This window comes from Epinephelus lanceolatus, chromosome 10 (genome assembly GCF_041903045.1).
Source record: "Epinephelus lanceolatus isolate andai-2023 chromosome 10, ASM4190304v1, whole genome shotgun sequence".
Taxonomy (NCBI): Eukaryota; Metazoa; Chordata; class Actinopteri; order Perciformes; family Serranidae; genus Epinephelus; species Epinephelus lanceolatus.
In genome coordinates, this window is record NC_135743.1 from 35753730 (window position 1) to 35766300 (window position 12571).

The window sequence follows — 12571 nt, forward strand, 5'->3', positions numbered from 1 at the left end:
CTCAAAGTACATACATCAATAAATAATATTGTCGGTGGGATGATTAATAGAGTAATATAAAGCTTTTACAAGTTATTAAAATTATTTAACTAACAATATTATATATTAATGTAATAAACTTTGGCTTGTCTGACAACTTTGTACTATTGTCAGATTCAGGCCTTCAAAGATAGGCTAAAGAATAACTAAATTGGAGCCCTCTATGTTTAGTTAGGTTCAGGTAAAATCACAATTTATTTCTAGTCATAGTCATAGTCATATTTATTAGCTCTTCACCACAATTGTGGTATGGAGTACAAACAAGACAAAAAACAAAACAAAACAAAGCAAATGGTAAACAGTCAGAATGAGTCATCACAGATCAAAATAAAGGAGCAGCTGCAACCAAGGCAACCAAGCCTGCATTCAGGCGCGACCATACATTATTTCATTTAAAAAGTGGCAAAACATTGTTCAAGAAAGTACCCAGTTTACATACTGTTCTTGAATTATCAGTCTGCAATAAAGCTATACATAGAGTAAATATTTTTCAAACTTAAAATCCTCTTTAAATTCACAATATAAATCACATGAGGACATGCTCTGGAGTTCATAACGCCACTTCTGCACAAACTGATCCTTTAACCTCTGCTCAACTGCCATCTTCAGCCATTTAATGTCACATCTCTGGTCTGACCAAACATAAGAAAAACCGCATTCATCTAATATTAGCTTAACAAAAGAAATCCATGGTGATACATATAGTCCATTAATATATGAATTGAATAGACAGTTATACATCACCCTACTAATCTTTGTTTCCTTCCCCATCGCTAAACTCCCCCAATAACCAATAATTCTTTTTTTGAAATCAACACATAATGGGTATCTTCCTTCTGTAAGAGCTTACTCGGCAGCATTTGGTAGCACCATGCTGGTGTAGAAATACTTATAATTAGCCATTAATGTTATATCAAGTTAATGCTTTACACTGCATGCTGGAGCCAGCGTTCACTAAGTGAAGTCTTAGGCATCACTAAATTAAATAGGTTGAAACCATTGCTAAAACTTACTAATGTATGACCCATTTTTCTGTTGAATTTAACTAAATTTGTAAAACTACTTTTACTACTTTTAGACAACAACAACAAAAATTAGAGACCATCTTGTGATGAGATCACTCCAGGCCTGAATGCGGGCCAGGGGTGTAAAGTGGGGCGGCAATGGCCCTCTTCCTACTTACTAGGGGAGAGTGGGGCACAACGTAACACATTTTGGCTAATATTATTAAAACTGTCTGACAATTTCTTTTAAGAACATGCACACCTCTGCTACAAATTAACAGTTGTTTTTTTTTTCTTTCTAGAACTTCACTTTCTTCTACAACTGCATCGACAGTTGGCGGAAGTGAAATCTTACAACATACCCCATGGGTGGGGTTAATTGTAACAGGCAGAGGGTTAGCTGTAACACTTGGTGGAAACGTCTGTTTAACACGATTGATGTAATACAATTCTATCTGTATACTATAGGTTGATACTGTTTATGGATCTATCTATGATAGATATTCAAACATCCATGATAGATGCACGATTGATGGATTGATAGATAGATGGATAGATGTATGTGGATACCTATCTTTCCATCTACATAAGGGGAAGGATAGGTATCCTACAGGTATCCATCCATGGATCAATAGATGCACATAGATTGGGTAACCTAGATCCACATGTCAAAGTAGTAGGAGTTTGGGATGTATGAATATTGACAAGACTGTAAAACTGTATGTCCATAACATCCCTGACAAATTAGAAATACAAAGTATATCTCATTTAATTAAGGACATAATTTCAAACTGAACGTAAGTTTGAAATTCAAAACCAAGGAAAATGGCCAAATTGGTGGCTAAATTTTATCAATCTTAGCTAACATTCGCTAGGAATTGGGTACATAGTTCAAAACGATGCAGTGTTTTAGGCAACAAGTTAGTTGTTATGATGATATATGGTTGGATTCGATGACTTACAACAACAACAACTCAGTAATCAAAAAGGAAGTAAGACAAAGAAATTTACTTATGTCGGTCAAAAACACTCTTTGTCACTGAACTCTGTGGAAACACGTCCAGTCTCTGTGGAATTTTGCAGGTCACTGTTTGGTGGTATTGTGATCAACTGGCTGGAAGAACAAAAGGATCAGCCCTGTGTAATCACTTAAAAAGTCTGTGTTGCAGTTTACAATGTGTGAGGTTGTGCCCCACTTTTCCCTACCCCCCTTCTTTTGGTCCCCTTCCTTGAACCACACCAATCTTTGACCTCAGCCATCATTTTTCTCTCAAATACACACCTGATTAAGTTTTGTGACAACGTCTTGCACAGTTGTGATGCATCACAGTGACAAAATTGTCCACAGAAAGCATAAACACTTGGCAAAGTAGTCAAAGCCACTTCTGAGGCAGTTCCTGCTGCCATTGGTGTCCACACACACACACACACACACACGCACACACACACAAGGTGAAAGCAATAATAAACTAAGGCCAGATAACGACTTCACCGTCTCTCCCCCAGAATTATACTCCTGGCAGTGTGGAGAATTTAGACCTTCATAATAAACATTTAGGCTGGCATAAAGGAGAGCTGCACAGAATCAATTAAGCTGAATAAATACTCAACAAACTGAATGGTGCTGTTTAATTCAGCTGATCTCATGTAAAACAAAGAGAGTCAACTGCACTGAACTTTGGAGTAAATACAATAAGTTCAGCCAGCAATGGTTTAGTTACATTAGTGATCAGAGTTTTCATAGTTTTTAAACTTTGCATGCCTGAGGGGAGCTGGTGAAAATGAAGGTTCATACCTAACAATGGAAAAGAGGGATGTAGCCCATCATATTTCTATATATTTTTGTTAAATTAATCATCACATTTAATTTTCATTTGTTTTTTATTTTCAGTATAGAAGTGGTTAAGTTTGCCATAGCTTCTGCAATGTCGGTTTTCTTAGAAAAAAGATAAAGAAGCAAAATCATCAACCCACTGAGGGCTGGATCCAAAATCGCACCGAAAATGAAAGTGAAAAATTGAGACTGATCCAACTTGCATGAATTTTATCACGGCAACTCAGCAGTGTGTCTGTATGCACTCTGGACAACATCTGGGCATTCTCCTGATAAGTTGGCAGATGGTGTCCTGGTGGATCTCCTCCCATCAGTAAGCTCCTGGACAGTCTGTGACGGCACCGATACATAATGTCCCATAGGTGCTCAATTGGATTTAGGTCTGGGGAACGAGAGGGCCAGTCAGTGGCATCAATGCCTTCATCATCCAGGAACTTCCTACACACCCTGGCCACATTAGGCTGGGCATTGACCACATGAAAAACTGTTCCCTTTTTGGGGGTTTTCTTGGTATTGCCTCTCTATTGCACTTGTTGTCATCCCTGAAGTTTAACTGACTCTGTGTTATACTGTGATGATTTGGTAAGTTTCTGAGCAATGTATAATATCTTCTTCTCTTCTTTGCTCCTGTTTTGACCCTTTTTCTCTTCTCCACTAAAGGAGGTGAAGGTATTATTTTGCTTAGCATACTCTGCATTAATAGAGCACAAGGATCTGCTTTTTGATTTGCAAGAGACTTGACTTGTATTTCATCCAAAAGACTTTAAAAAAAAAAAGCTCTGGCTGCAAGTAATTACTTTACAATTTAAAAAGACTGTTAAGTCCTGTTTTTTTTCAACACACACCAATCGTTTCTTAATTTTGTCATTATTTTTCTCAAAAAGTATGGTATTTAAAAAATATATATAATTTTAAAGTAGGTTTCCTGGACAGCTCAGCTGCACACCTGCAGCTTGTGCTGCTACAAATTCAGCTGTTGCATCATCTCAGCATCTCCTTCTCCTCCTCCTCCTTTTGATGCTTCAGTGCGAAACAAGTCCGTGCATTCCCAGAGTAAACATCATGATGTAGTTCTGCTTCTATTTGTTTTAAAAATCGTGACATTATGTGCTGTACTTTCACGTCCCTTCTCAAAGAATTAAGAGTATACGAGGTGCAGTAAAGGCACCATCACAGAGATAGGGGGGTGAAACAGTAGTGAGAAAAAGACACTGACTGCAGCAGTCACGCGCAAACCTCTCGTGCTGACTTTATACCTTCAACATTCCATCCTATTATCAAAATCACGCAAATATCGTGCATCATTACAATGGAATTTGGGGACACCCACACTTTTCCGCCACGCTTGTTTGCAATATGCTGCAAACATTCAATAGAGACAAGACCACGGAAACCCCAAGTCAAAGTGCGCATGCGCACCTTCAGACCGGGGCTTTTCCGAAAATTTCAGCACCGGCCTTTATCAGTCGGTGTTTGTCGCTTCTAAGAGGATAATAACTACAACACGAATGATGGCAGGCGCTTACCGTTTGGCTCTGGAGCCTTTTAATAACAGCAATTTAACAAAAGTGAAAGAGACAACATCGTTCAATCAGGTGAGTTTTTTTTCCCACTGGCACCTGTTTAAAGGTGTTTTTCCCCTTTATTACTGGGATATATAGGTGTAGTGCACTAATGTTTGTGGCGGGGAAGAGTTTTAATCAGTTAATTATTAAAATGTATTAGTATAGGCTATGTACCATACCTTTTCCTTACTTTCTGTGACGATGCGGCTCGCGGCAGGTCGGAGGGTTCCTGTTGCTCGCTCGAGTTTAGAGTTGTTTAAGTGCATTAAAGTAGCTAAACAGATAAGCTAACGTTACAGCTAGAACACGTGAATTGACTAGTTATATATCTGCCGCTGCACAGTGACACTGTAGGCTACAATAAGATAATATGTGATGTGGTTATGGCTCTTGATTATGCGCGAACGAGAGCGAGTGAGCGCGCGAGAGGGGCATCAGCGGATACACGAAGCAAAAGCCTTTGATCTTGACTTAAGCGTTGTTGTCTGTATGTTGTTGTTTAAGTTTGGTATTTAAGTGTAAAACGTTCTAAAATTGGTGTAAAATGTTGTTTACCATTAGATATAACCGAGCCATTTAAATTAAACATTTAGTATGACGTCATTATATAGACAGACTTCTCTCGGCGCACCTCCAACTTTGAGTCCTAACTTACTTGCATACACCCACCTGTCACCCTGTTGATACATATAAAACAGCACATACACATAGACTGTGGTCCATTTTTACAAATATGGATAAAAAATACTAAAACCAATTCGTTTATTTATTTTTTAATAAAACTCCTAATTTCCGTGTTTTGTTAGCAAGAAACAGAAAAAAAGTCCCCAGTCTCAGCTACTTTCCAAGTGAAAGTGCACGTGACCTAGAAAAACAGAGCTGAGCGCGAGATGGTCTTCAGGTTTGAGCCGCTGTTTGTAGAAAAAGCCCTCTCACCCCACGCAGGTGTATCTTTCAAGAATGAGATGAGGTCATTGTGTTGAGATCTCGAAGCTAAGGGGGATTTCTGTCTGCTGCTTCTCTCCTCTAGGTGATGACTTTAAAAGTCTCCAACATGCAGAGACTCATCCAGGTGGTGCATAGGATGGCGCAGAAGAGCTGCAGAAGAGCCTTCCAGCTGTTTTGCTGCCCCATGGACACTATGCTGTGTGAGAGGGGCACATGCTGGCCAGGTAAAATTCATTGCTGTGATATTAATCTTGTAATGAAAACCACAAATACTGTCCTAGTTGTTTAACATGCTGCTGTCAGGTCAGACTGTAGGCTTGAGATGGGACTATTGAGTCTGACTTTATTTCTCACAAACATGAACTCTCACTTTATATGTGTTGATATTCATATTGCCTTGTATACCAGCAGTATGCATGCCAAAAGACAAACTGTCATTAGTAAAATGTAACTTTACCTTGTTCTCTTTCATTTAAGCTCAAAACCATCAAGCTGCAGACGATAAAACCGCACAAGGTAAGTTCTATGATTTGTGTTTGATTTTGATTTTTACATTAAAATAATCAGGGTTTATTCATTTTTCAAATCTCATTGTTTAATCATTGCTGGTCCAATTTGTCTGGGGCCTTGTCTGGGGTGCTTTTACCCTCATTTTAGGCATCAGTTTGGCACACTTTTTGTTAACAGCTTAAGTAAGGTTAACTTGAACAAAATCAGCCTGCCCCATAAATCAGTGTAAATACCAACTGTCAGCAGCTCATTTTTGTAGAATAACCCCAACACTTTCTTTGCTGTGACTGAGCTGTCAGCAAAACAAGCTTTTTCCCTATATTCAGGACCTATACGGACCTTTGTGATAGTGACACATTTCTGCTTTTACATCACTCTGGAACACCAACTTCCCATTCTTATATTCTCTTCCTTTTTCCCCTTTCTCTTCCTCCCCTACTCATTATTAGTTGCACTCCGGAATCCACCATCTACCATTCTGATTGTCAACATCAGCAACTCCACCTTGATCGACTGCGTCATTGGCAATGACACCTACCCATTTGCTGTGGCTGAATGTCAGCCTCTGATGCAGGAATCTGGGCTCCACATGCACGGTGGGTAACAGCAAAACATATTTTATAGCCTATTTTAGGAAGTTTAAAGCACTTTGAGCTCTAATTTATGCTACGTTATGTTTTGTGACAGTTGTGCTACACATATCACAGCCATCAAACTGTACTCATGAGAAATGAAAGCATCTAATTTTTTGTTCATGTGTTACAGATCAGGCGAGGTGCCACTGCAGCCGTAGACAGCCAGGGGCAGGACAGACCTCTCCTCCTCCTCCTCCTCCTCCTCCTCCTCCTCTGCAATCAGCTGAGCCTCCGAGCATCAACATCCACCAATCTAGTCTCAATTGTGTCATTATCGGAGACAATAACTACATGCACGCTGATCAGACCCACTCGACCGAAACAGAAGAGGCGTGAAGCTTTGGCTGCACACAGTGGAGACACACTACACACTTTAGCAATACTGTCATCTTTGGTTGGATCGCAGTGCAAACTCAGTTTGTGAAAAAAAAAAAAATTTCAGTCTCCAGAAGACTTTTTTTCACCTTTTGGATTTGTCTCAGTCTCTGCTCTGCTTTGACTTAGACTTGTTATGGGTGTGGGAGACATTAGCTATACACCCAATGTCTGTTACATTTAACAGATATTTTAATTTGTGATAAATCTGTAGATTATTTTCTAGATAAGTGCTTGATTGTTTGGTCTATAAAATAACAGAATAGTGATAAAAATGTTAGTTATTATTTTTCAGAGCCCAGGAATCAAAGAATATTAGGCATTTTTGCTTAAAAGGTAACTTAAATGGTTAATCAATTACTGCTGGATCGGCTTATGGATTAATCAACAACTTTTTTTCAGTTGTTATTTTCACATTTTTGACTGACATCACTGTTATTTCTGTTCTGGTCTTGGTTTTGACGTGACTTGAAACTGGTCTCGGCCCTGACATTTGATTTAAAAACATAACTGAATTGTTCATCATATTTCTCCAAGTGTTGTAAGAGTTGCATCACGCACAAACAAATCTTATCCTTAAATATGATGAATATGATCAGTAAAGACGTATCCTGTTTTGCAATACCGGTTCTTCTTCTCCTCTGTCAGACATGAGGACATAGAATTGGGAGCAGATGGAAATTTTACTGCATTCATTTTATATATGGGTGTGCCTTTTCTTTTATGATTCATCTCTCCATGATGATGTAATCTTTGTGTAGTTGATGTCCAGTAGTCTGATATGCTAATTTAGGAAAGACAACTGGCTGTAGGATTTATTTTATCTACTCATGAACTGTATATATGTATGTGATTGCAAAGACAAAACAGTGTTAAAATACTGTGAGTCTGACTGAAATCCTTATCATGTAGTGATAAAGGTGTTGACTTTTGTTAACATGTAAGGCCTATGGTCATTAACTGTAGACTACTTGGTAGTCTTAATTGCTGGAACTCATTTAGATTTCTTGCATTCATATTGTACATAAAATATGGTATAAGAGGACTTTGAATGAACATGCAACTAGTGTGTCTGCTTTTATCTTTATTTATTAAATGGTGTTGATATGCTCTATGTTAACCTTCACACAGTGCACATCTTTTGTTTTCAAAAATACTGTATGAGTTGAATTTTTCTTTTTTTTTGTTGCATACTGTGTGTTTGAAAAAGACAAAACATATTTTAAATAAAGAACAAAAAAAACATAAATTACCGTCTATTATTTTTGAATTATAGACATTTCAATGTCTCACTGGAGTGTCAGAGAAAACTCATTTCTTCTTCTTTTTCTTTCCTTCTTTCTTCTTCTTCCCTTTCTTGTCTTCCTCTGCTTTTTTAAAACTGCCGAGGCCCCGGCGGACCATGCAGCCCCTCCACCAGGCCTGCAGCTGCAGGGTCAAAGGTCACAGGAACAGGTCAGAAATAGGGATCTGTACAGTAAATGATCAGACCGATAGATCTGATAGTGCATGATAGTAAAGCATGGATCTGAGTTCTGAATGGATGTTGTTACCTTGGTAGCAGCTCTGGCCTCTGCCTGCTGTTGACGCAACTTCTCCTGCTCCTCCCTGTCCTCCATCACCACCTGCTCCATCTCCATAAACTGAACACAGTTCAGCATTCATTAATGTTCATCTAATAGTGAGCATCAGCAGCTCTTCACTGTGTCATGTTCAGCGTTAGGAGCTACTCACCTGTCTCCTCTTCTCCATCAGTCTGTCCAAAGTCAGTGTTCTTTTGCAGCACACATTGTTAAGCTGCTGCTCCTTCTCTTGCAGCATCTGCTTTGTGCGCTGCTGCCACTGCTGCAGCTGTTGCTGCAACTCCTGAAGCAACAAGAGCAACAGTTTCATTGACAGTAACAAAAATAAAAGATTAGGTGCTGGTGCTAAACATGACCTACAACTTAAAGAGTAACTGAAGAAGCAGCATTCAGTTTGTATGTATCATATATCTGGAACAAACTTCTAGAAAACTGCTGGTCTGCTGCACCTGCTCTCTGCTACTCATTAATAACATCCCCTGTTCTGACATTCTTTTTGGCCTCCGATGCATCTGCTGAAACCTCAAGCTCATGCTCTGCCAGTAAGGAAACCACAAGTGGCAGTTACTGTCAATACGAATATGATTGAAAAAAGGTTAAGCTAACTTGTGAATATAACTGCTGGATTGCTCTGTGAAAATGAGCACATGCTCATAAGACCAGACTTTACTGACACATTTATTACATATCCTCCTTGCAGTTCCTAGACTTGTGCTGGCACAATAATTAATAAACAACTCTGAGGTCATTGCTATGAGTTGGCCTCTTCAGTTTCTAACACTGAGTATTTCAAGTAGTAAGATTTGATAAATAGATTTTATTCTTAAGCTTGTTAAGTTAATCTTTCACTCAAGTTCAGGTCCTCACAGTTTTAGCAGTTTGATAAATGCACAGCTGCTGTACAACAGGTTTAACTTCAGCCTCAGGTACACTGACCTGTAGTGGTATTGAGGTGATTTCTAAAGGACACAGTGGGTTCTTACTAAACTATAGGTGAGACTTTAACCCTTAGCTCCTGAGAGTACAGCATCATGATTTTGGTGTTTAAACTCATCTTACAACAATCGCATAATAATTGTAATAACATGAGTCTGTTGTTAAAGTGTGTAAGATTAGAGGGATTTTTGGTGGCATCTAGTGGTGAATTGCAGATTGCAACCAGCTAAAACTTCTCCCACTTAGAAATTCTTCAGTATTCTTCTGTTTTTTTTACCATGAGTTGAATTATCTGCAGAGGTCCCCTCATTTCCAAAACAAACAGAACTGGTGATTTAAACCGGTTAAAATACTGCGTAAAGCAGTTTCACGTTACAAATCAGTGCATCTCTGATGCAGTTCAGCTCTTCGGAGACGGGCTGCTAGCCTAGCACATGCTAATGTATACTCACCTTTTTTCTCTTATAACTTAAGATCCAGATGTTCAGGAGGTTTTTTACCAGGACCTGAATTATCCGCAGAGGTCCCTTCCCCTCCAAAACATTTAAAATGGTAAAAACACTGAATTAAACAGTTTCATGTTACAAATCAGTGTAACACGAACGCTGCTTGTTGCAGATGGGCTTCTAACTGCGGTGGCCGACGCAAAAATGTAGATGGCTTTATCTGGAGCCAGTGATTGGTTTGTCTGTTCTGAGCTACTGTAGAAACATGGCAATATTGTGGTCTCCATAAAAGAGGACCCAATCCCTACGTAGCTCATTCTAATGAGAACAAAACAAAATGAAAACAAAAATTATTATTTTCAGGTGATTAAACACTAAGGAAGACATACTTACTGTATTAAATTCCATTTCTGCCAATATATCCCCCTAAATCTTACACACAGGACCTTTAGTGATGTTGCTGTACCCACCTCGTGTTTCTTTTGCAGGAATTTCTGTGACTCCTCGTGAACTCTCCTCTCCTCCTTCAGCTGTTTTTTCAGCAGCTGAGAGAAAAGGGGACAACAGGAAGCATGATTTCGACAATATTTATTTGTGTAAGTCTGAGAAAAATGTAAGAACACTGCTCATCAGCTAATTTAAGACAAAGGTGAGGGAGGTACGTATCCTCCAATTTTGGATGGAAAGGGAAGAGAGAGCAGGGCAGAGGTCATGTCTGCACTGTGATGGAGGATCACTCTAAAACATCTCTTTCTGGTGGCAGATCTGGAGTGGATGGACAGTTGGACCCACCTCAAGCTCCTCCTCCAGCAGCTTTTCAACCCGGCTGGTCTTCCTTTGTGTCTGCTGGAGCTGCAGCTCAATTTTATTCTCCACACGCTTCTTGTTGGCGATTTCTGATGACTCATTGAGCTGATCCTTCAGTTCTTTGGCCAGCTGTTGCATGTCCTGAAGAGGCAATGGACATCCTAGATTATTCACTGACTTGCAGACTAATATGTTATCACCCACAAGATTTTTTTACTCAACCCTAACAGACATTCATGCCGACAGTTTTGGTGTTTGGATCTGCTCTCAGTTTCTCACCTTCAGTTTTCCAGTTTTCTGTTGGATCTCCTCTTGCTGTCTCTTTAGAGTTTGTTTTCTTCGCTCCAGCTCTCTCTTTGCCTCTCTGAGTGGGGAGACACACGTTACTGATACAACACAGACTTCCTCCTTTCCAAACACTCCTTGTCTCTCAAAAATAAAAACAGCATCATGTCTACAAAATCTTTTCTGGCTCTGTATTCTTTTATTGATTAGTATTTTTAGTATTGTTTCCAAATGATGCACTGTTGAACCTTCTCATGTTCTCAGCCATCTTCTTCTGCTCCTCCCTCTCCAAAACCTGCTGCAGAGAGCTGACACTCTGCTTCTCCTCCAGCTCCAAATGCAGCTTGGAAATCTGCTGTGAGACATACTGACTGCAGAGAGACACAGAGACCAGCTTAGTAAGACAAAAATGCAACATCATGTTTTTCTGTCCGCTTGTCTGTACTACTCACCAGTCGTCCCTAAGCTTGGTCAGCCTGGCTTTCTCCTAAACACACACACACACACACACACACAGTAAATTAATACATTATTTCAGTCAATACATTTTTCCAGTAAGATCATGAAGTGAGAATAATCTGTCATAAAAACTTTCACATCATTATCAGCTGACAGCTGTTTGACAGATGTTCCTCTGGACTGTGAACATGTACAGGTAATAAACACACTGAAGTCACCTGTGCCTCTACAGTGCCTCGCTGCCTGCCGATCTTGACTGTCAGGGTATGTTCCATTATGTCCAACCGGTCTGAACAGTCCTCCAGTACAGCTGCCAGTCTCAGACTCTGAATCCGGGATAAAGACATCCTGTGGAGAGACAGAGTTGTTATCATAAAGTTCCAATGAGTTTATTAAGCAAGATAAGTTAGATTCAGTTTAGTCAATACATTTTTCATTACATACCTTTACTACTACTGGTGTTATCCCAGTACTAGCGACAACGTGACGTACTTTTACCGATAAACTACGTGTGTCGTTTAAGATTCGCTTTGAGTCCCTCGATAGTTTACTGTAGCACGGTGCTAGCTAACTTTAGCATGTGCTAGCTAACTTTCCGGTTAGCAGTTTTCATGGGGAAAAAAAGAAAAAATCAGCAGTAACAGTCACTTACTTCTGTTTCTTTCGTAAGTAAGACTTTATCCTTATGAACAATATTAAACAGCTAAGGTTAGCCGACGAGTTTACATATCACTATGGTAACACATTTTTTCCCCACGCAACTTTATTGAGAGAGCAAGAACATGACAATAACAGCTGCATTTCCTGCTGGATTTATTTATTTATTTTACAGGTTACTCTTCATTGGGGAAATGACTGAGAGTATTGTAAGACCAAGACTAAGTTACAGCATAATAATAATAATAATAATAATAATAATAATAATAATAAATTAATTAATTATAGTAATAATAATGATAATATAGACTATAATGATGAGCTTAAATCACTTCACAGTGTAGAAAAGTGTAAAAAAAAAAAAAAAAACAACAAAAAACAAATCAGATAGCCCCAACAGGATATGAATTTAAATAAGCTATAATTAGCAGGGCAGATTATGAGACAATGGGCCCCTGGCAAAATGATGCAAAAGGCCCCACCACCAC

At 39.1% G+C, this 12571-nt stretch overlaps 2 protein-coding genes across 3 annotated transcripts; one reads left to right on the forward strand and one right to left on the reverse strand.

Moving 5' to 3' along the window:
* Positions 1 to 4219: 4219 nt before the first annotated feature.
* On the forward strand, positions 4220 to 8135 carry LOC117265711 (uncharacterized). Its single transcript, XM_033640354.2, has 5 exons — positions 4220 to 4472; positions 5473 to 5614; positions 5868 to 5906; positions 6350 to 6496; positions 6666 to 8135. The coding sequence occupies exons 1-5, from the start codon at positions 4386 to 4388 to the stop codon at positions 6869 to 6871; spliced, it is 621 nt and encodes a 206-aa protein (XP_033496245.1). The 5' UTR covers positions 4220 to 4385; the 3' UTR covers positions 6872 to 8135.
* A 53-nt stretch (positions 8136 to 8188) lies between these two features.
* LOC117265710 (dynein regulatory complex protein 9-like) lies at positions 8189 to 12208 on the reverse strand. Of its 2 annotated transcripts, none has more exons than XM_033640353.2 (10): positions 12079 to 12208; positions 11645 to 11774; positions 11420 to 11454; positions 11216 to 11338; positions 10962 to 11046; positions 10668 to 10823; positions 10346 to 10420; positions 8645 to 8776; positions 8464 to 8553; positions 8189 to 8338 (listed from the first exon to the last, which is right to left on the reverse strand). In XM_033640353.2, exons 2-10 carry the CDS (start codon positions 11771 to 11773, stop codon positions 8222 to 8224), a joined length of 942 nt encoding a protein of 313 aa, XP_033496244.1. In that variant the 5' UTR covers position 11774; positions 12079 to 12208; the 3' UTR covers positions 8189 to 8221. The 2 variants fall into 2 exon arrangements, with proteins under 2 accessions (XP_033496244.1, XP_033496243.1); XM_033640352.2 differs by lacking the exon at positions 12079 to 12208 and adding an exon at positions 11871 to 12068.
* Positions 12209 to 12571: the final 363 nt, after the last annotated feature.